This window comes from Acanthaster planci, linkage group LG11 (genome assembly GCF_054643075.1).
Source record: "Acanthaster planci isolate LZ-2023a linkage group LG11, COTS_SCS, whole genome shotgun sequence".
In the NCBI taxonomy this organism is placed as follows: domain Eukaryota; kingdom Metazoa; phylum Echinodermata; class Asteroidea; order Valvatida; family Acanthasteridae; genus Acanthaster; species Acanthaster planci.
In genome coordinates, this window is record NC_141787.1 from 3313590 (window position 1) to 3338680 (window position 25091).

General features: G+C 41.7%; 1 protein-coding gene across 2 annotated transcripts in view; it reads left to right on the top strand.

Moving 5' to 3' along the window:
* lamc1 (laminin subunit gamma 1) overlaps positions 1-25091 on the top strand; it is a 208890-nt gene that overhangs the window by 133132 nt on the left and 50667 nt on the right. For both annotated transcript variants that reach the window (XM_022250063.2, XM_087143196.1), the window contains 6 exons: positions 2106-2396; positions 14873-15010; positions 15610-15801; positions 16045-16173; positions 17216-17396; positions 24826-24960. In XM_022250063.2, the coding sequence (XP_022105755.2) occupies positions 2106-2396; positions 14873-15010; positions 15610-15801; positions 16045-16173; positions 17216-17396; positions 24826-24960 (1066 nt within the window). The remainder of the gene's footprint in view (positions 1-2105; positions 2397-14872; positions 15011-15609; positions 15802-16044; positions 16174-17215; positions 17397-24825; positions 24961-25091) is intronic.

Genomic DNA, 25091 nt, shown 5'->3' on the forward strand with positions numbered 1-25091 from the left:
GGCTGTATTCCAATGACATGTACAATTGTACCTCATGTGAACGTATCACAGCAATGGAAATTTCCAGAATACTTTTACGAGCCATTATTCTCGTTAACTCGTGTTACGTATAATATTCTGAATTTTCATGAAAAATTCTGAATTTTGGGGAAAAGGATTCTGATACCAATGTTGGAAGGTCTGCTACACTGACATTTTAACCTTTTTTGAATACTAGGCATTTATTAAAGTGATCGGAGGTGTGTGTTACTAAGGACAAATTACAAAAAGGATGCATTTGGTAGCCAAATGTATTATGGCACCATCATACCCTGAGAAGAAGAGGCCAGTAAACTGATACAATTTATTTCAATACGAAGCATTATGTTACTTGCAACTGCACTTTTTGTCAAGCGGTGAAGCAATTGCAAGCCTATGTGATACTGATTTCTGTTTTTTGGTCTGTCCATTGGGCTGTAGTAATGCCCGTCCATCTGCATTTCACATTAAAAATGTCAGAGATTTTGGTTGTGGTTAGACGGGTAAATATAGGTGACTTCTTTTTTCCAGTCTGATATTTAATCAGTACCAGAACCTTATGCAGAATTTGGAGGGTTTTTACATGTTTAATAAAGAAATTGAACCAATACGCGTGTATATGCATGCATGCAATTTTCGGAATGCATGTATAAGTGGCGGCTTATGCGTTGGTTGCCATACTGAAAAACGTCTCCGCGGCTCGTACGCCAGGCGGCTTATATGGCACACTTTGAAGGATAAAATCAGTCACAAAAGCCACGTTTGGGCCATGCATACCACATGCAGGTGACATAGTCATGTTTTCATTGGTTGCCATTAACATCTGAAAACTCGAACCTCGGAAAATGAATAAAAATCTTAAATTGTCCAGATTTTCAGTGATTAACGTAATTCCCTGAGTCACGAAACACATATTTGAAATGTGTACTTAACTGTACTTGTCCAGTGGCAAGATTTTTTAGTGATTGTTTTCCTGCTTTTTATTCAATCTCATGGTGTATTTTTTGCAGATGAATAATCATTTTACTAAGATTTTTTTTGTTGTTGTAATCTAAAGACTTCTTTCTACTATTAAATAAAAATAAACTGCTTCAATGATGTACCTTTGTGTGGCAGATCTTTTGTCTTTCGGCTGATCGTGTTCAGCATGGCATGCCACTGAATGTCATGGTTTTTTCACTTGGGATTTCTGATAACAACACTTTCTGTGGTCACGTGGTTATTGGAGAATCAGCGATCAGATTGTCCATAAATGGGTCTGCAGTAGCAGTCAGGCTAGCCTGAATACAGGGTTTGCGCGATCACGGTGGTACGTGCATGCAACACAAGCAGTTCCAATATGATGACTCTAACCAAGGTCTCTCAGCAGAATTTTCATTTTTGTAGCGATTTGCCGGATTTTTTATTTTACTGATCACAAAAACCTCGAGATAATCAGATCTAGTGTTGTGGACAGTTATAGAAGTATTTTTTTTTATAAAAACCTATTTTTTGTCAAGAAATGATCTTTCGACGTAACTGACTTCGAGTTCGAGTTCTCAAGATTTTATTGTATGCCTCTGACTGCATAACTTTTGCTGGCCGCTGGGAAAAAAGGCAGGACCACCATCCAACCCGCAAAAAAAAAAATTTAAAATTGAGGACTTAAAATTCACCTAAAATTCACTTGGCTGGGAAAGTTGATTAGAATATAGAAAAATGCACATTTATTGAAAGTACCGTACACTTTCTAAAAAATTTTTATATTTATGTTTTACACTTACATTGGATGTGATCAGATATTTCAATATTTAGATAGAGTTCACATGGCCATAAATTTTTGAAAAGGGGGGAGGAATGATACAGAACTGGTCACAAAATAGGTCACTGTGTAACAATAGACTGAAAAATACATAGTGATCAGAGTTAGTTTAACCCTAACCCCCAAGGTGTATGTAAAATCATATTGAAATCTGAGGATTTGGGACTGTTAGGGTTCAACATGTTAAATGAATTGCTCTGCATGTATAAATGTAGTAGCGAGTAGGGTGCTTTGCGTAAGTTTTTCTTATGGATCACAGTTGATGTATCTCTTCTCTCCATTACAGCTTGTGACTGTTACTACACTGGATCTTTTGGCATCGAGTGTGACCAGACAACTGGCCAGTGTGACTGCTTACCATTTGTGGTTGGACGTCAGTGTGATCAGTGTGACCAGGGTTATTGGGACTTAGAGAGTGGCCGGGGTTGCCAACCATGCAACTGTGACTCAACAGGCTCCACAGCCATCCAGTGTGATTACACTACTGGTCAGTGTCCCTGCTTGGATGGAGTAGGTGGGCCACTGTGTGACCAGTGTCTATTTGACCATTATGGTTTCTCCAGCGCTGGATGCCGATGTGAGTTATAGAGTTTAAATATATCTCTATATTTGCTTTAAAAAATTTTACTTAAGTCTTTTCTCTCCAGACATTATTCTGCTTATTTCTGGCACATAATATTGAACCTGCAGCTTGAGGCAAATAATGTAAGGTCTACAGACTCATAGTTATTCCCTTTCCAGGTATGTGCAGTCAATGCTCATTTGTATGAGTCCACAGGACCTTGCCAAAATCTATCTGAAATTTGTTGTAAGCAGATCACTGGCTTTCCCAATCACTGTGCGCGCATAGTGAGCATGCACATGTGCCTGTATGTTGTGTAGGCTAGACAACCAAGCACCCAACTGACAATACTTGCATGCAGGCAGAATGTATTAATGGCATTTCTGCTTAAGCACAAGGGAAATGCCTTTGCTCGATTTTTGTTTTTTCTTCGTTGGCTTTTGTGCAACTCTGCACAGAAGGCATTCTTTTCTCTTGATTTTTTTTTAAGTTCTACTCCTCGATTGCTTGAGTGTATCCACTGGCAGGGGTAATGGCCTGAGCATGGCCAGTCCATGAGTATGGTCCCCCTGCAAAACATCACTAAGATAACAGGAGGTGAATGTAGGAGGGGATTTCTAACATGCAGCTTTACAAATATCTATTACTGAAACCCCCTTGAATTAAGCCCAGGAAGAAGAAACGGCCCGGACATCTTTGGTGCGAATATGTTGTCTACATTTGTCATCTGGGCTAGTAGGCCAGTAACAGTAAATTTAATAGCCGAAGCCACCCACCTCACAATCATGTATCCAGAAGACGGGCAATAGGTTTGGGTAGATGTGATGAACAGCTGTGAGACTGGCCCTCAGATGTCCTTCGTCCGATTGAGGTATCACTTCATCATGTGGACAAGATACCAGAGTTTATCTGAAGAGGAGATTGTCAATGACTGGATTGCTGGGACAAACATGTCTGAAGGCTGGACGGAGGGAGTCTGATTTTTAGTGAGGAAGCCTAACTCTGGAACTAGATGCACACCAAGCATCTCCCATTGGATGTGGCCATCAGCTATGGGGAGGGCCCTAATTTCATAGCCTCAACGAAAAGTAACAACAGCCAGTAGGAATGCAAGCTTGATACTTAAGTGATGGAAGGGGCACGGCTCCCTGGCTCAAAGGGAAGGCCTTCCAGGAGCTGAAGGACATCACTCAAGCATCACAAAGGAATGAGTTGCTTGGATGGAGGTCATTTGATGAACATTCCTTGGAGGAGGTGGTAAATTGCCGAGTTGTTAGAAATCGAAGAGCCACCAGAAAAGCAATGTATCACTGCTATTGCCAAATGGTAGTTCTTAATCGTAGAAACCAGGAGACCAGAAATGAAGAAGTTCCTGAAAAAATCTGTTCCGACCGAAAAAGAGGTGCGTCGGTCAGATCCGCAGAATTCCCCTGGTACCAATGAGTCAAATCCTCCCCCACAGCAGTGTGAGAAAAGTCCGTTAACAAATACCTACCCAAACAGTCACTATATGTGCAAATTTCTTTTGTGTCTGATTCTGTTCACTATAACTTGATCAATTGTAGTGTGCCCTCTAGGCCCATGATGCATGGTGGCACCGCCACCATGTTCTTCCTTCTTTTTTGGAGTGCGAGGTCCAAGCTGTCGTGTTCGTCCTTCTTTTTTGGAGTGCGAGGTTCAAGCCAGAGTGGGGAGGGCGGGATGGCCGTGACTGTTTGGGTAGCTATTTGTTAGCAGATTCTACCCACATTGCTGTGGGAGAGGAGCCCACTGCACTCAACCTACCAAAACAGTCACTATATATGCAGAGTAGCACCTTACCCTGGATTGGAGGAGGTTAGCCGAGGACGCACTGAAGTGTGTGATACCGTGAAAGGAAGACTCCCATATATCTGGTATAGAGCTGGAGATAATACAGGTCCTTGTGGTCTTGGTGAGGAGGCTGTTACAGACACACCTCGACAGAACTCATTGCAAAACCATATTAAAGGTAGCATGAGGTAGATGACTGTAGAGTTGTCTAGCATATTACTATGCAGATAACTTCCGATAGACACTGCCGATAGACATTGGCCGTTCACTTGTGCACCATACTAGCAATGAAATCAAGGCACAAACAAGTTCTTACTCAAACATATGACTATTGCACACGTGTGGGATTTAGTTTGTGAATCCTCAGGGACACCTTGAGACAAGGCAGGTACCGCATGGCAAAACGATGAAACCGCAGCTGCAAAACAGAACACAAATTACATATTTCTTGAATTAAACAAAACCTAGTAAGCTTGGTGTACCATAGCTGAATGGGCCCTCGGAAGTGTTCAATAAGGAGGGAAGTTTTTAGTCACAAACATACATTTTAAGGTTCAGATTTAATGATAACTTTCTGAATTTTGTCGCACTACTGCCAAATAAAATGGCTGGTCGATGTGCAACATTAACATATCTGTTATCAACGACTGTGACATGCAAGACCTACTCTGTGACTTCACTGTACATGTACATACATGTAATCTGATTTCATACATAAGGAGTGGCACATGAATTGTCAGTTGATTAACTGTAGCGAGTTTTTGGTTATCGCGCGCACACCAGTGGAAAATCAAGGGGTGGGTGTGCAGTATTTAATGTCTGGATTTAAAAAAGTTTTTGCTACAGAAATTATAAAAAAATTGGAAACATTTCAGAGTATTTCCAAACACTCCTGTTATTTTTGTTTCTTTTTGGGGGGCGATGAGGTTGGGTAAATTTTTCCTTTCATTAAAGCTGCTCTTCTATTTCATGCTCACGAAGGTATGAAACAATATTTGAATTTCTGAAGCGGAATTCGGGATTTAGCGAAACAGAAAATACCCATATTTGAAACGGAAAATCATTGGCTCTACCCCAGTAACTCCATACCTCAAGAACCTATTCTAAGTCCAATGATGTGTTGTGGTCTTTAGAAAGTTCAGGTTAAATATTGACAAAATTATGGCACTAAAATTAGTTCCAATACATTTCATTTATCAACAATATTATTGCTCTCTTACATTAAATCTGATATATTTGTGAGTGAACATCTTATTCCGTTAATTATCTCCTTTTCAAGCCACGCCCCTATATTAGTCCCAATGTCTGTTCTGAGAAATCTAGGCTAATTACCATTTGTTATTGAACTGAAAATTACAACAAAGGGGAACCTCACTTCATATTTGTGGTTAAATGTTAGAATTGAAGTTTTCTTTTTTCATCTTTATAATAATTTATGAGCACCTAGTCAGTTTCCCTATATAATTTGTTTCATAATATATGTTCATAAAAGCTGTATCCTCTTTGAGTGATCCTTGTGCACCACGTCCCAGGTTGTATCATGTTATTGGGGTGTGATCCCTAGCTACATGGCATTTCAGGTTTAATGGCTTCTGGCTAGTGCCCCCCGAAAAGGGATATTGACAAATGGGAGGAACCACCAACAGAGGACTGGTAGAGCACTGGTATGGTAATCCAGAGTCGCAGGTTCGAATCTTGTTCTAGTCAGTTTCTTTTTTCATCTTTAAAATAATTGACATAAGTTGTTTATGCACTAAACACTCCCCATGCACACCTAAGGCTGCACCCAACTGCAGCTAACCTCAGTTCTACATTTTAAGGTTTTTATTCCTTATTTATTTTAACATGTAAATATGGGACATTGGTTTTATTGAAATTCTTTTTGTCTTTTATTTGTTTTTAATTGTGCAACCAGTATGTATTGATAAACTATCGATAAAAACAGTAATAATCAATAACTCAAATTGCTCAACCCTGACAAGGTGTCGTCATTCAAATTATGCAGAAAAACATGACATAAGTTTGTTTTCAACTGAAGAAATACAGTATGCATTGACAAAATATTGATAAAAACATAAATAATCGATTACTCAAATTGCTGAACCATGACAAAGTGTCATTCAAACTCTCCAAAAGTATGACCTCTTTATTCAGAATATGCAATGAAACATATATCCAACAAAACACGGTTCACTCCTCTGGCTTTCGGATTATGTCAACTTAGCATCATGAATCGCGATAGGTTTGACATGTGCGAAGAGCAGCCATTTGGAACAAATAAAGTTAGGGCCGGCGACCATTTAAACCCGGTTTGAAAAGGGCCCCCCAGTAGCCCACCCTGTATAATGCCTGCCCGGTATTCAGGCTACTCCAGGCTGGTATCAGGCCTGTCGGCACTTCAGCATTTCAAAGTCCCTGATGAAAGGCTTCCCCCACCATGCTGCCACAGATGAATAGGGGTCTAGGCGGATTAATGTAAACATTGTATTGTAGCGGTGAAGGACTAAAAACCGCAAGCATGTTCCTCCTTGGATAGATTACATGTACCAGTACTTGCAAACAATAGACCCCAGGATGGAGAAGTTTGAGATCAACAACCAGTCCAGCATCCCAGGCCGGTATGAAAGGGGTTTTTGCAACAGGGCGAGCTTACCGGTGGGGGCCCTTTTCAAACCGAGTCTAAATGGTCGCCGGCCCTTAATGGCCGAGGAACCCTACTATCAAAGATGAAGTTCTCACTTCTGAATTCTCACTAATGATATAAGAAGAGGCTCATTACCTCTCAGCTTTGATTTCTGGTCTGGTATCATTACAAAGGTTAGGGCAGGACAGCAATACTTGCCACTGAGAGAACAAAAGTACTCTATGACATTAAAGACGAAGATGTCTTGTCTAAGAAAAGAGAATGAACAGGCCTTTGAATGGTAGCCTATGATGTGGGTGAAAGGGAGACTGTGGTATTATCACCAAAAGAGAGTATGTGTAGAGGATATCATCAGCAGACCACTATCCGGGAATGAAGTAGCTACTGGAAGAAAATGTGTGGTGGTGGAAGCTCTACAAAGGACTCGGAGGAGGACCTTGGAAGAGCTCAAGGACACGCAAAGAGTCCCAACTGGATATGAACTATCAGGAAGGAAACACTGAATGAACATGCCAAGAAGAGGATATCTGGAGTCAGTGTTGTCTAAGAAGGGGAAATCGAGGGAGAAAGCACATAAAATAGCTGTGGTTGCAGACAGTAGCTACATGTGGTTAGCTGTTTCGGTGAAACAGCTCTTGTTTTGGTAAAAAAAAAAAAATTTCTTTTTTTTCTTTTTAGCAGTTTCATCAAGAGCTGGAACAGCTCTTGTTTTCGTTAAATTTTTAATTTTCAGCTGTTTCGGCAACTTTGCCGAATATGCACAATATAGGGTTTGTACACACATTGTCCCGCATAATGCGTGAGCAGTCCTCAACTTCGACCAAGAATTAGACTAAATTTTCCCTTCCTTTTGATCGCAAATATACCCAAGTGTGCAAATATTAAATATTTCATAGGTTTTTCCCAGTTTAGACACAAATCACGTGACATGAAATTAAAGGAGCAGTTTTCCTGCATACGTGTTTCTAGCCCATTGACTTTGTACACATTTTCGAGCCACAATTTTGGTAACTTTGCAATGTTTGATCGTTCCCAAAGTGATAGCCAACAAAGACCTTGATACAGAAATTATTCTAAATAAATGACGTCATCATGTGATTTACTCTAATTTTTTCAATATTTATTTCAGCCCCTTGACTTTGTACACGTTTTCAAGGCACTATTTTCGCACCTTAGTAATCGTTGATCATCATCAAATTTACAGCAAGCACTGACTATACAACGAAGATAATTCTAAAATATTTACGTCATGATGACGTCATCATGTGATGTATTATTAAATTTGAAATACTTAAATATTCCTTTAAATGTATACAAATCCATATAAAATCAACCATACCCTCCGCAACATTCTGTTTGCAGCAAGTGCCAGGATAAATTGTTTTCTTGATTTCGTCATTTTTACTCTCTCATAGTTTCTTAATGCCAGTTTTTTCATCACATTTGCTAATACTTATCTTGTTGGTAAAACAGTCCCAAAACAGATCTGTGTTTGTACTTGTTTACAAACACTTCTCTCTCGTTTCCTTTTTTTTTTCTTTTTCAACTCAATTCCTTCCACCAGTCAACTTTGGCAGTTTACTAAATCTGATCGACTTCAAACTTGGCAGACCTTTGAGCCATCATCCAAGGACGGTCCTAGAAGAAATTCAAAGTGATAACGTAATTAGTTTTTTTATTATTGATTTTTGAATAATTGATTTTTCCCCATAGACTTTGTACACAGATTGCACACAGTTTTCAGACTGTCCTATGAACTTTAAAAGTACATTCTTTACAAACCTATATCTTGTGAAGTACATGTCTGATAGGGCTGAAATTTGGTAGATAGATTTGGAAAGTGTTATAGACAAGGCGACATTATATAAAGGGTGCTAACTTTAATTCTTTGTCTCTCCTAATGTCCAAAAGGGTGAAATTCAAATGTGGTAGTTTCTCAAATTAAGGAATGCCCTTTTCTTAATAAAAGAAAGAAAATGCTGAAAAGCCCTTTGCTCTGTCCTTAGGACAGACAAAACCTCTACTTTATTCTTTTCCTTTTTCAGATTTTTTCCCCATAGGGTTTGTAGGTTTTCTTCCACTAGTCGACTAATTTACTAAATCCGATTGACTTCAAACTTGGCAGACCTTTGGACAATCATCCAAGGATGGTCCAAGAAGAACTTCATCATGATAATGTCATCACGTGATTTCTTTTTGAATTTTGAATATTTAATTTTGCCCCATAGATTTTGTACACGTTTTTCAACAGCCAGACTTTTCCACAGTGTTCTCGTCCTGTCTTGATGGATGTTAGGTCATCAGGGGTCATGTGACATGAGATTAAAGTTGCAGTTTTCCCCACAGGTTTTGTACATGTTTTTCTACTGTGCACTTTTGTTGATTTTACCAGTGGTCGCCTGGCGATTGCTGCGAGAATTTCAAACACATTTTCCCTTACAGATATTTTGATCTTTTTTTTCAAAAAGATAAATATAAATAGAGAAAATTCTGAAACAGCTCTGTGGTTCTTCACAACCAAGTCCTTCTAGTTGATGATTGCAGTTTTGAGTCATGTTGAAGAAGAAAGAGTTGGTGACTGCATTTATCAGAGTTTGAATTGGAGCCCCATCCTGTTCGTCATGCCATGAAAAAAGAGCACTGTTTACTCCGAGTGTAGATGTATTCTCCCTTTACCTAATGTGGGTTGAGTCTACTACTGCATATCTAACAGATTACCAATACATATGCGTTATTTCCTAGTCCATTACTTCCATTCACTAAATTCTCTGTCACTGAGAGTGCTCCCTCACTCACTCACCCCCCACGAAGGCATCGGCCTTGTTTGTCCTTTTTTACAATGCGCGAAGTACACTGAAGCTGTGTAGGGAGGAGGGAAGGAGATTGATAATCAGGTAGGTACACAGTAGTAGACTCAACCCACATTAGGTGGGGGGGGAGTGTTTATTGCCTGCAACCTACGCAGATTACCTATACATATGCAGAATAGCACCGAACCAGTGGACGGTGTAAAAGCGAGGACGCACTAACCACGTCTATGTTCCACTGAGGAAGCAAGCAGGTTAATACAAATATTAATTACATATAAGACACGGACATATCATTAAGAGGAGAGCACAGACTAACTCAACATGACAAACTTGCAATTGTCTCTTCTTGAACAAGCAAAGGACAGCCATCAGTTGTGCTACTGTGATGCCGCCTGGAGCACAGCCAGTTCATGTGAATGTTTCCCCTGCAAAACATCACTGAGATAACAGGAGGTGAATATGGAAGGGGATTTTACAACAGGCAGCTTTACTAGTGTCGAACAAACTTTGAAATAGGCCAATGAGGATGAAATGGCACTGACATCATGGGCATGAATATGCCTTATACTTTTATAACCAAAACGACCCACCTTGCAATTGTATAGCTGGAGGCTGGACGTTGAGGTCAGGTAGAAGTGATGAATAGTTGTGTAATTGGCCCTCGAATGTCCTTTGTCCTATCAAGGTACCATTTCAGCATGTGGACAGGACACCAAAGTTTATCCGATGATGATGACGCCATGGACTAGATCGCCAGAACGAAGAAATCAGGGGAAGGACGGTTGAGACAGACATTGGAGGACATCACTGAGACACCATGCAGGAAAGACGCTTCAGGGGAGACCGTTCAATAAACATTCCCAGTAAAAGATGGTGGATTGCTGTGTTGTTAGATATCAGAGAGCCATCAGCAAAGCCACTGTGCACCGCCTCGATCAGCGAGTGGTAATTTCAAATTGTGGAGACAAGGAGGCCATAGCGGAAAAGATGAACAAAAAATTGATCCTGACTGAAAGGGGTGCAATGGTCGGATCCAGCGAAAATCCTTTGCACCTTGAGTTAAAATGTCGTAGTCGGCTGTTGTAAATCTTTTTTGTGAACTCTCGTCAACCCTTGGCAGCCAAGGTGGCAGCCTCTTGAGAAAGGCCTTTCTGCTTGATCGCTTGACAATGTCCAACATGTTAAGTGTACGTGAGTGGGGTCCAGATGCAGTAGATGAGACCTGGGTTAAAACTGTAAATCTGAACATAGAGGCAGAAGGAGGGGAACATCAACCAGAAGCCTGACTAAACGGGGGAACCACTCTTGTCTCAGCCAGAACGGGGCAATGAGAAGGATGCAGCAATTGCATTGTTCGATCTTTGTCAGTACCAATGGAATGAGTGATATCGGAGGGAAAGATTAAGCGAGAAGACCCTCCCAAGAAATGTGTACGGCATTGAACGCCCATGCCTGGGGATGTGGATAGCGGCTGCAAAATGTCGGCAGCTGAGTGTTCAGGTACGATCCAAAGAGGTCCACGTGAGATCTGTTTATCACCCGAAAAAGAGCTTGAACAATATCCGGTTGTAGGGTCCACTCTGTCGGGCGAACTGTGCCCTGGGAGAGGGCATCGGCAAGGACGTTCTGTACACCTGGAATGTTTCTGCTCGAACCAGAATGGAATGCTGCATGGTCCAGCGTAATAGGCACCAGGCGAGGACACAGAGAGTAGGAGAATGTGCGCCTCCCTGACAATTGATGTAGGCAACAGCCGTCCTGTTGTTTGACTGAACTGTCGCGTTGTCTGACTGAACCAAGTTCGTTTTGCCTGTAACCATAGGACGGAAGTGGCTGAGGGCTTTGAAAATCACCTGAAGTTTGAGAACATTGATGTGGGAACCCACTAGGGATGAGTCTCACCGGCCGGAAATCTGATACGACTGGAGACTGGCACCCCAACCGAGATTGGAAGCATCGGTGGTGATAACTATCTCGTGTTGAGGTGGAACGAAGGGAAAACTGGCATTGAGGTTGGCCATGGCTGACCACCATGACAGGTGACAGGAAATCTGGCTTGATAGAGGAACTTGTCAATTCAGGGAATTTCTGCTCGGCCTGAAGTAAGATAGAAGGTGGAGCTGTAGAGGCTGCATGTAAAGCCAGCACCATGGGACGAGGTCGATAAGGCTGGCCATCAGACAGACTAAGTGGAGCCATGCCCGAGCGTTTGCTTGGTGTTGTCCCCTGAATAGAGCGATGCACCACATGAAATTGTCCACGCGCTCGTTGGTAAGAGTAACAATGCCACGGTTCAAGTCAAGAACTGCCCCAAAGAAAGTTGGTGTTTATGACAGGGTCAGTCTGGACTTCTTCCAGTCGTCGAGGTACTGAAATATGAGCACATCTGAAATGGAAGTGATCGTAGGACGGTACACAGCGTCTTCATTCTGAACTTTTTCAGTCTTATGTAAACGTTGAAAGGCTTTAACTTCAGAATCAGCCTCCACTTCCCCAGTTCTTCTTTGGGGTCGGAAAGAACGTTGACATGAGGCTCTGCCAATTTTCCCGTGGTTGCTTTAGAACAATGGTGTGCTTCTGCAGCAGCGCCAAGATCTCTGACTCCAGAGCCTGTCGCTGGGATCGATCTTTTGGAACTGTTGTCGGCCGGAAAGATACATTTGACGGAGGGGGACTCGTAAATTCCAGACGATAGTTGTTGGTAAGTGAAGTGAGCACCCATTCGTCCCCAGAACCCTGCGAAGTCGAGCAGGTGGCTGCCAATGGGTTTGAGATCGGGGGCTACGGGAGAAACGGAGTCACCGGCACCGGCCCCACGCGTTTCACTGGGGGCACTTGGTCATACCTCATACCATGAGGTCTTGGAGCACTGAAAAGAATCGAGCGTGGTAGTCCCCCACCTTAAGAAAGAGGCTAGCGATGTTGTATAGTCTGTGGCTGCCGGTGGTGTTAGACTGGACAGGGTGGTCTCTAGGACGTCATTTGTACCACACCATATCGAGGTTCAGTTGGCTGGCAGAAGGATATCTTCTGGGCGCTGTCAAGATGCTTAACCTCACTCTCCAGAAGGCTAACATACTGGTCTGCGAAAAGATCCTTAGCCAGTAGAGGGAGTCTTCAAAGAGTTGATTTCACTGATTCATGCAGAATATTCATAGTGTCGATGGAAGACTCACGGCAGGCCGCAGCGGCTCGAAGAGAAACCCGCATGAACTGTTCCAAGCCCGTTATCAGAGTATCTTTAAGGCTATGGAACGCCATAGTGACAAACTCAGGAAAGATATCCGAGCCTTCCTCACATACCTCAGGACAGAAACTCGGTCAGGAGAAGTAGAAAAGCCATACAGCAAATGCCAATCTGGGAAGCATGGTCGATATCCCGGAGCACTACCTCAAAATGTTGCAGTCTTGTCACTGAAGACATTACTGGATTTGCACCCAGTCGGGTACACCTTATCCTTAACAGCCTCAGGTGGATCGGGTACCGATAAGTAAGTGTCATAATCACCTAGTGGAAAGTTGAAGTACAAGCGAGAAGGGTTGCCTCAATACCATGCCTTGGCCTTCGCGAGCTTATCCTTGGCTTCCATGCATGTGCAGTCTAGAGGAAGCTCAGAAAAGACAGGACGAGAGGAGAAAGATGACCTTGGTGTGTGACGCTTGAACGAGGGGCGACTCTGATCTTCCGTTGGAGGAGCAGGAGACGGAAGTCCCAAGACCTGAATCATTTCAAGTCGGATTAGGCGAACGCGGGACACCAAAGGAGAGAGATCGTTTACTGAAACAGGCTCTTCCTCATCCTGCAACTGACCCGAATCAGAGACAAGCAGTGGTGGGTGAGGACCAGTAGAGAGATCAGGGGAATGGACCTCAATGGACGCCGGCTGAGAAGGGACAAAGGAAGATCCTGTTGCCTCGCATGAGACACAAAACGGGCCGGGGATGGGAAATAAGGATCCAGATCTGGCTGTGTAGCGGCCGTAGGATGAGCATAACACTTCGTCAGAGCTCACAGTGTATCTTTGGTAGACGGAGATCCTGATGATTTCTGGACTTTTTTTCTTCTTGAAATAGTGGACGAAAGATGAAGAGTGGCTGGGAGATTTGCGCTTCTGCCCTGTTCCTGTTAATTGAGAAGCATCCTGCATAGGAGACAGGGCTGTGGGTTCATCCCGCTGTACCAAATCCGCAGAACAACCAGTGGATGCCACACCCTGTGGAAAGGGATCAGTCCTGTTAGTCACAGTGGTTAGGCAAAAAGCCATTGTCCAAAGCTAACCAACTGCGAAGGATAAAGAACATTACGCAAAAAAAAATACATGTCGAGCAGGCCACGCCCGGTCAGACTCAATGGTTAGGAATTGAAAATTCAAGGCTAAAGTGGTGAAGACCAGGCAGCAACCACGTGCAAGGTACAGTGCTGCACAAGGGAAAGAGACTGTGAATAACTGGCTGAAAATACTGACAGACGTAATCTTGAATTGTCCATCAAATCATTGTCCAAGGCATTGAGCTTGTCTTATTGTTCATACATGACCTGCTGATAATGGAAAAAAATTACCCTAATGGCGATCTGTCACTTGTACATCAAAGTTCCAGAACGCTTAACCCACAGACCCATAGGCTTTATGCTTGTCTTGTTGTGTGCATGACCTGACCTGAGTTTGCATTGTACCAGTGAGCTCATGGCAATGAAACCAAGTGTGTATGTACATTGTGTTCATGTACATTGAGAGCAGGTAGTTTTTATTCCAACATTGTCATGCCTTTTGGAGCTGGACTAGCAAACTCAACTGAAACCAAGTCGGCGAGTGGTCCAATAGTAACTTCAGATGCAGATTGCAGACTTGGCTACCTTGATTCGATTTCGGGTTGTTGCGTGTGTGTTTTTCTTTTTCACTCAAAAAAGAAGCTGCAAGGTTTTTTAATTGATAAAACTGATTTTGATACTTCAGTTGTGGATTATTTGCTGATTTGTAGCTCTGGAGTATATTTTATTGGAAAAATATGCAAACTTGACGTATAAATTTAACATGAAAAAATCTTGAAACATGAAAAAGCAATAAAGCCCAACATTCTGTTTTGAAACCCACATGCAAAAGGTAGTGGTATTTTAGGGACTGTTGACCATGGGGTGGAAATCTTACCAGCTTGTTTGCGCGTACATGTACATACAAAGTCCTAGAAAATATTTGAGATTTTGTCCCATTTGTTGTATTTCCTAGCTTGCAATTGTGATCGCCAGGGATCAGCTCAGCTAAACTGCAGCAGTGATGGTATATGTGTCTGCAAAGCGGGCGTAATTGGGGAGAAATGTGACAACTGCAGGGAGAACCACTACAATATTGCCCTTGGATGTATACGTAAGCAATGTTTTCTTTGCAATAAAGGTCACACCATGGTTTGACCACATTGCCTGAGCTTTTCCATACCCTGGTTACCAGCCCTACTTTACATATCATTTTCCCCCACTGTACTAACTGCCTAACAAAGTACACTATGGGAATATGTTTTGGAGATGGGTTCAAAATGCAATAACCGTGGAAAGTGTGGTGAATGCACTCTGCTCTACTAAGGAATTATCTGCTGTCTGCTGTGGCTGTAACTGCTGCTTTTTACATTCAAAAGATGCCATGTTATTTTTACTTTCAGGAGGTCTGTGTCTTGGTTTAAATGCAGGCATCTGTTTTGTGTGTGCCTTGTGGCAGTTGCACTACTGCCTTATAATATTGATATAGAAAAATGATTAACAGTTCACTTGGATTTTTAGAACATCTTGCTGGAGGTATGTTCAATAGAATCAATCTGAATCTTGATCCAGACTGGCTAAGGACAGGGGAAAAATGAATGAGTGAAAGACAACTGGGAAACTAGCGGAGTACTATGAAACTGCTATAACCTGTGTAGTCTTATGACCCTTGGGTTTTTCAGTTCATCTTTTTATTTTCCACTCAACCCTTAGCTTGCCCAGCCTGCTATGACTTAGTCCAGGACCGTGTTAGTGCTCATCGGGACAAGCTGCAGCAGCTAGAGGACCTAATCAACAATGTGGGCAATAATCCAGAGATTGTTAATGATGCAGAGTTTGAGAAGAGGCTGGCTGAGCTTGAAGAAGACCTTGATAACACAATGATAGATGCTGAAGAGGCTGCAGGTGAGAGACCAGGGACAACTTGGCTTGGTCCTCAAAGACCGATATTTCAAATGAAAGCATGCTTAGAATGATATACATGTACCAGAAATTCCTTTACACTGCAAACACACACTGTTTCCATTACTATGGGCCAGTTTGAAATCATTTAGTTTCGGTTTATATAGTTAATATAGTTTCCAAAAATACCTTTCCAAAAAATTCTACTTCTATTAGAAAAAATGATAATTTGACTTTCTCCTACAGCCATGGATTCTCAGCTTTCCAATCAGTTGGGAGACCTTCAGGATAGCATAACAGCCCTAAAGGAACAGATAAGTCAAATCCTGAAGAACATTAACATGGCTGAGGCTGATTCTGCTGACAGTGCTGAAGGTAAGCGCACTTACCCACGTTAATCACATGAAAAATTCAGGTTGGGCAGTCAAACTGGCTTTAAACATACATTATTCATTGACAGTGCTATATAGTGATATTATGATTTTATCATTATATGATATGGTATCAAAATAACGGAATCACTTTTTGAAAAACTATGGAATATCTGGATGTCAGCAAAATTGTTTTATATCAGCATCTCCCTCTCCAAGAAAATTGAGAACATTTTGTTTGTTTTCTCCAAAGATTTCGTTGATATCTGTCAGCTGAGCAAAAACCTAACCTCATTTTGCTGCAATATGTGTTCTGAATCTCACAAGGATTCCAAAAACATTACATGGAACCAGTGTTTTGAGAACAGTGCACATGTTCCCAGACTCCAGAACAGCCATGTACATGGTCATGTCTGCATTTGCTTTCAGTTGTACCTCTGTGTGTCCTGGAACATAAAAATTGAAGTTTTGTTTATGAGGTATACATGTACCGAACAGTTGACTTGAGAATTGAGAAAGCCATTCATATTGATGATGATACTTTTGATAACTGCCCAAGTTTGATACCTAAAGAATCCCAATCCCACGTTTCCACAGTGAGTCATGTTAACAGCCAGTTTCCATGTGGTTCACAATACCATCTTTAGGCTCTAAATGGTAACTAATTTCAAGGAAATCAGAATTATTTGCAGGCTTTAACATGTAAATGGGGTTACGGAAGAAACAAAATGTGTGTTGGCTTGCAGTTGGTGAAAGCTATCTTTTAAGCAACTTTATTTATGCATTTGTATTGAGGAGTTTTTTAATTATGCACAATTTATGGATGATTTTATTGTACTGGCAATATGCTGGAAAAAGTCAGCTATGAAAAAAATCAGTGTTGTCTGTGCTATGCTTAAGATGCCCATAATCTTATGTTATATATAAGATTTTATGTTTTTTGGGGTTTTTCGAATGTTGTTGCTTAGATTAACTTGTTCTTTCAATTAAGTCTACGACCTTTAAACTTTTTAAATTAGCTTCTCATTCATATCACAAATCTGTAGAAGTTGCACAAGCCTTTGTCATGATTGACAGGGCTAAGAAAGCCCTTGCAGAGGCCCAGGCTTACCTGGACAATTTTGGATGGAAGACATTGATGGAATTGAACGACACAGCAAAGAACATGTCTGAGCAAGCTCTTGAGATGCAAGATCTAGCTAAACAAGCCAGGGATCTAGCTGCAGGGTAAGATACAGCAATATTGTGAGTGAATTGACTGACTGTTTGATTGACTGGCTGGCTGTGTGGCTGGTCATGTGGCAGGCTGTGTATGTTAGCGCCACATCATATATACAGGGATGAGTTTGTTCCGCTTTTTGGTGGATTTCCACTTTTGGGACTTTGAAAATCCACTTTTGCAAATAAGTTCCGCTTTTGGGGGGTAGAAACTCCAATATTTTAAACTTTTCTGACCCATTTCATTAAGATGATTTTCGACTTCCAGGTATCAGATATGATTTGTATTGAGCCTCAGTTTGTTGTGGAATAAAATAAAATTCCATTTCTGCTTACTTTCCGTGTATCACATCATTTTAATTTAGTCCTAAGTGCATCAGAATCATTGACCATAAAGGGCACTATGCCTTGCCATGCATGCTGTTTGTTCATGTATAGTTTAGGCACACACGGTCAACGTGAGGGGTCGAAATTAACAGTGGTCTGCTGGCCCGGAGCCACCAGAAAATTTATTGGGCCACTGCATTCTCCCCAAAGGATGGTCTGGTGGGACAGGGTCATTTGAGGAACATTGCCACATTTTCAAAACTTCCATCACATTTTATGACTTGTGTTTCAAATCACTGATGTAGCACTTTGGAGTTCACAGTATAAATACACAGTCTGCGCAGCCAGGCTTGTGTGCCACATGCACACATAGCAGCACGACATTCTGTTCACTGAATGGTTGTGCATACAGCTCATACATGTGTGGCAGGCGTCTGCCGTGGTATGTTGACTGGTATCATTTTCTAACATTGCCAGTTAAAACATTTCTCACGGACACTAATGAAACCTTTATAGGTTGTGTCACATTGAGTCTGATCGTAATGTATGAGCAATGTAACCTCGACTTAAATTTGTAAACCAAAAAATACATTTCGTATATAGATAACAGATCAAGTTCTAGGAGTTAATTTGTAGAAATCTTCCTGCGTCATCTTTTTTGGGGGATGTGCAGTTGTAGAGTTGCAGCTGTAGAGTGTGTAAGGTGAATTGTACAACACTATTTTGACCGGGATGCATGGACTAGTTGCCGCGTTACCATTGCGCCATCTTTGGCAGTAGCGCAGCAAGTGGGAACCAGTGAAGCCTTGCTTCTCTGCATCTAGCAATATTGCATGCTTGTTTTCACCACCGCGATGGCAAAATGCGAAGGGAACTTGTGAAAATAACACAACTTTCTTTCCAAATATGGCAAATATAAGCAGGCAAACAAAAACACAAGTTTTTAGATGTGAAAAAATTGTTGAGAGGTGTTTTGTGAAGACAGGAAAGACAGAGGATTTTATTTTTTTCCTTTTTTTTTAAAATTTTTAAATGTGTATTTCTAACTCACTGATATATATTTTATGGTCATGCCAAAACTAGGATCAGTCATGTAACCACAAGCAGAACTAGTTTTTTGGCCTTAAAAAGGCTGTTTTCATAGAGAAATTCCACTGATGCAAATGGGCATGTATGGTGAGCCTGATCAATTTCATTACATGTACTCAACCAGGACCATCGAATTTTCACAGGGATCAATGCGCTGCAACTCCCCACTGGCCCTGCGGGCCACCAAGAGATTGAAGTTAATTTGGACCCCTGAATGTGCGCACACAGATCTGAAACCAGGCTAGAATTTGGAGATAAGATAAAACAATACATTCCATTGGCTCTTTTAGCAGACAAGAATGAGTGCTGACCAAACACCATCTCTGTAGGAAATGTGCTCATTTCCTTGACACCCTGAATACTTTTTGTGTGTAATCGCAGAAAACCAGACCTTGGTGTGTGTTGTTGAACAGAGGTTTCTTATCGTTACATTTCCATCATCATGTCTCCCTGTAAAGACATCATTTATCAAAAAGAAGGAAAGTATGTCGACAAAGGAATGGAAAATTCCTGGGGATGGGAGTGGGTTGAGGCTAAAATATGAGGAGTGTTCTTGTTCAAATTTATTCAGAAATTGGCGAAACCTGGTAAGGCGTTCCTACCACACTAATGAGCTGCTTGGGCTTCACTGCCGAAGCAGCTGCTGCTTTCATTAAGTTTTTTTTTTCCTCATTTTTTGGCTTTTTTGTGATCAAGTTCTCCTCCTCCTCCTCCAAAGCCCATTTTTTTTGTACACATTTTTGTCGCCACGACTTGAGTACTTTAGCAGCTTTGGATCTTCATCAAACTTGTGCCAATGAAGAACCCTTATGCATAGATGGTCCAAGAACAATGACCTCATGATGATGTCATCAAGTGATTTATTATTGATTTTTCAATATTTATTTCAGCCCATTGACTTTGTACACGTGTTTGAGGCACGATTTTGGATACTTGGCGATATTCAATCATCATCAAAGTTACAGCCGGCAAAGACCCTGATGCAAAAATAATGCCAAATTTATGATGTCTTGATGACGTCATCACCTTATTTTGTATTGATTTTTGAATATTTAAGTCTATGGCGCTGTATCTACAGAACAGTTACTACATGTGCAGATTTCCCATGCACGTATTGGTGATTCGCTGAAAAGATTTGATCACCCGTGGTGCACTCTGACCTCCCACAATGCAGCGCTGCCTCGCCACCATGATCGTTCTTTTTTTTTCAGCAACGTAACGGACGTGTCTTTCGAGGCATCTTCGATTTATCAAGCTTCCGATTTTGCTCCTTGGTTCTGTGTCGATTTGATCACCTTTCCACAGTGGTTTAAACCCTACCTGACCCAGACATCTGTGAATACTATCAGATTATTTTCACTCACATCGATTAAAATAATTTAACAAGTCTTCAGAACTTATTTAGAGTCCTGATGGGTTTTCAAGTTGGCTACAGGAAGACTTTTTTGCAATGCTTGCAGTGGCAAAAGTGCATTATTATTGATCTTCGTGAATGAAGGCACCCTCTATGGACAATTATTAAAAATTCCGGAGAGAACATGCACGCGCCCCTTGGCTACAGCGGTTTGGGAAAAAATCTGTCATCATTTTTAAGAGATGATCACCTCAGTTTGGAAGTGAGATCATTATGCATTTGTATATCATTGCAACATAACAGGAAAGGAAGGGGGAAATGATGAAAAGAAATCCTGTGACTTCATTTCACTTTCACTAATATAACGTTCTTTGAATTTATTGCATTTTTAAAATAAAATGACAACTTATTTGAGAGGTATCATATCAATACAGTAAGTTCCTCACTTCGTCTCGGTCCCTCTTTCGTTAAACATTTTAGTGATTGGAAATATGAAGTAATCTTAACAAGTTAAGGAGTTACCTTTCCAAGTGACTCTCTTTCCCATTCAATCATGTTTTTCAATTATTCCTGAAGAAGTAATATTTATTGGGTGACTGTTCCCTCAGTGCATTCTGAACCTGCGAGGTCAGGGTGTGGAATTATGTATGTATTTTGCTCGTGATCTCAACAAAATTGGCCTCTTTTGTTAAACCCAAGGTTTTCCTTTCAAGTTTTTTTCAATTATCTTCCAGTTTAAGTTGAAATTAACCACATTTCTGCCCATGGAGGTACCTGTTATGCCTCCATGTCCTGTCATGATTTTTAGCTGCCAAAAGCCCCCGTAGGGTCTTTTCAGTAATATGCATTTCTCAGACAATTTCCATAGAAATAAAACCCCACAAAATGTGTTGAAACATTTTGCAATAGAAGAGCTGAGGTCCAAATCAGATTACTTATTTGGCCAATCGCTAGGTGGTTTGAAAAACACTCTTATCCGATATCCCAGGCCATGACAAAACACTGAGTCCGAGATAAGCCCCAGCAGGTAGAAATGTCATCGTTTGGCTGATTTACATGACAACTGGTGCAAACAAAATATTTCTTCATCCTCCAGCATTCGTTGGGATCGACAGTCGACATCACCCCTGACAAAAAGCTACAGTTCTTTCAACTGCTTTTCAGTTTAAATTCCACTTAAGTTGTGTTGTAACCCTCAAATTACAACTAAACTTCACACACAAAGTCAACAAAATTACAACGAAATTGATGGCATTTGAGCGAATGCGATGAAACTGAGCGCCAATAGGCCCAACTTAATCGGCAGCAATCACCTGCAGTATACCCAACATGTCTCAACAATAGAGGTCGCTGTTTATTGTGCTCGAAATAACGTCAAATCCTGCGGCACTATGACGAATTGCGCGACTTTTCCACTGGATTTTATTTGTAGCCAATTAATCAGTCAATCAAATTATGAATAAACTAGACATTTCTGCCCTGGCGGTTTATGGCCGATTGTAAAAATGCATCAAAAACCATTTGTCAGTGTATATTTTTCTTGTTTGGTACTTTTCATAGTTTATTGTAAAAAATGTATGCAAATTTCTGTACTCTATTCAATTTTTTTGAAAGCAAATTTATATCAGCTGAAAGAGTGTTTTACAAGCTACAAAATAATGCAAAGGTTTCTATCTGAAGATATAATTTTGGTTTTGACAAGCAGGGTTTTTGTTGCCATTTTTTCAACTATGACAAGTTTACCTTTCTTCAAAAAGCTAAGGTGCGTACTTCAGTGGAATATACAGTAAAATTATTAAATAAATTTTTCCTTGGTGAACGTTATCTCATTAGATACTAGTGAACTGATTAAAAGCATAATATCAAGGGGAAAATTTTTTTAAATGTCTGGGTCTTAAACCACTGTGCTTTCCTTCATTTGTTTTATTCATTTATTGGTAATAGTGTTCTTTTCGTGTATGTTTTTGTGCTCTTTCTTCGGTTTTCTTGTATGTGCACCATGCTGGTGTTTACCGTCGATACTACAAGGCTCGTTCCAGCTACGCTGTGTCTACCTTACCAGTGACACCGAAGAGTACCACCCACCGTTCGACGTCGGCCTACATCAGCCTAGAACACTACTTCTCTGTTAGCCCCCCAGGCACACTCCCACTCGCCCATATACCAAAGTCACCGGGCCAGGCTCCCCGCAAGTGCCATGGCCCACCCCACCTGGTGCGCCGTTGAGCCATGACACCCGACTCCCGCTAACCCCCTTTTGGATCCTGCTTAGCTTAATGGGGTTTTTACACCTCCAGGTCTTCAAGCCACCTTAGCCCATCTGCCACTCCGGCTTTCAACTGGATATCACCGGGTCATCGGACCTCATTTATCCTGGTCCCTCTGCCTGGAATTCTGCAGCCCCCGTTGACCTCGACTGGGAATGCACCCTAGGAGTTTCACCGGAAAAGGCAAGCGCTTCTCATCTTCATCAAATTCCTCGACCACCACGAACACACCTCTTCGGCTTGAATGTTTGCTTTCCAGTCCATCAATGAAGTTCCAACCTCAATCGCTCACTGCCTTGGTGTTAGACCGCCATCAGTCTCCACCGCCCCGGACTCGTTTCTGGTGGACCAGGCCCTTTCGCCCTCTCTGGCTGCGAGCCATGGTTACATCGGGCAGGGTTCCACACCAGAATTGCACCAGCCGGGTGTACTCCCTCGGGAGCAGGCCGCTCCCCACGGTGCTGCGCATGGCTCGGAACGAGGCACTGCCCTGCCCCCGACTGGGCAACTAGCATTGTCTTCCAAAAAGGATGAAGTTGATTCCATCAGCACCCTCACTCTGTCCGATTGCCACTTCTGTCTTCTTCAGCGAGACATGATTCAACTGCTCGGCCTGCTGTTGGCCACTTCGCTGGAGGAAGACATCAGCCATGACTTGTTTGACTAAGCATAACTGGAATCTTCCGGACCAATTTTCTAATTGGATCTCTAGCTTCTAATTAGTCTCTAGCCAGAACTCAGCACGCGTCCGAGTCCGCTCCAACCTGATGGTCCTCCGCTCAACTACCCAGTTGAACGCCGCTATGATGAACACGACAAGGTCCACACTAAATATTCGGCACAGCGTGCGTTCGGTTTTGTGAAATTGACTGCCGAATATTTCGTTGCCATGTTGAATAGCACCCTCTTTTGTCTAACTGAAGTGCACCCTCTTGTGATACTATGATTCACTGTTTTCATGTTTTGCTGTTGCATTCACGTTTCTAGAGGTTCATTGATGTTTCTAGAAATGTATTTGTTAATTATTTTTGTTTTTTATTAAATTTTGAGTTACAAAATTGATAGTTAGTTTATCCGGACAGTCGTGAAGCAACTGCTCAGGATTGATCTCTGATGCATGCTGCGGCGAATCTCGGTTGATTTGCAACTACATAGTGTTTGGTAGGTTTTGTGCACAAAATATTGGGAGCCAAGGACGATGTTCAGTATAGCCGAATGTTCTGTATAGCGGTGTTCCACTGTACATGCACATGGACAGACACAGTCGCTATTCACCGAAATATAAAGTTTTATTTGTTGGGCCGCTGACATCGCCACGCCCACCGATCTTGGCAGCCGTTCCCCTCGCAAACGGCAAATTGTGAAACAAATGAATGAAACCTGAAGAATAGTCTCTTTTAAAAACTGAAACGCCCAAGGAAATGGAAGGAGATCTAACCATGGTCTAAATGCCTTGCTCCCTGGGCGTTTGAATTCAAAGACCAAAATAAGGTTTGGATATCACCTACCTGCTCTCTCTGGATTTAAATAAAGCTTCCCTCTTGCACCAACTCTACCTCCACCGTCGGAAAATGAACCATTGACCTCATCCTCGAAGCCTTTCCTGAGTGTTTCCATTTAAAAGTCGCGACAAGCCAACCACTTTAGCAGGATCATGGAAACAGTGTGAGCACAACCGGAGTGAACACAAAACATGTGCAACCTTGGAGCAATCCGATTTTAAACTGATGGCCTCTTGCACCCTCACGCTCGAGGAAGGGAAGGTTTACAAATGGAGATTGACCTGATGTGATGACAATGTCATCAGCAGATGAGTCATGTTACATTCAAGGTTCACCCTTTAAAGTACTATATCTCCTGAAGTGCATGTCCGACTGGGTTGAAACTTGGCATGTGTTTAGAAAGGGAAGTGTTATAGATGAAAATTGACGTCATGTGAAGATGACATCATCAGATGATCATGTTACGTGACATTAAAGATGCTTTCTACAAAGCACTATGTCTCGTGAAGCGCATCTCCGATGGGTTCAAACCTTGCAGATATACCTCTGTGTTATCCACTCAATCCTACCATGCTGGCCTTAAATCTTTTCTTTAAAAAAAAAAAAGAAAAGAAAACTAAAAACTAAAGTTGCCAAACTGTGTGCTTATGTGTATGAACAAAGCTGTGTGCTTTTGTGTATGAACAAAGCTGTGTGTGTAGGTGACTTAGAAATCTTGAAAATGGACTTTTTTCTCATTTGTCGGTCTTGCGATGGTCCTTATAATCATGTGATTCTTCAGGCTTGCGAGCTGAAATGCCTAGGGCACTTTTTGAGAAATCCTTAGTGTCATTATCAGAATTAAATAATAATAATGTTGACCCTTTTGATGACACTGATTATTTCTCATACTACTGCAGTCAGGTACAGCTTGGAGGGGAAATAGATGGCACTGCCAGGGAAGCTAAGGCAACATCTGAAGAAGCCCTAAGGCTGGTCCAAGGCACAGGAGTAGACTCTAGCATTGAAGATGAGATCGGAAAAGTTGAAGCAGAGTAAGTATAGGCTCTTTGTGGGTACTGTGAGCAAAGGCCTTGAATTTCTTTACTTTTAGTGCAAAGCCGCTTTGGCCTTTGGTGATGCAAAACTTTAGAGGGCCAATATGACAGGCACCAAGGCCCGATAA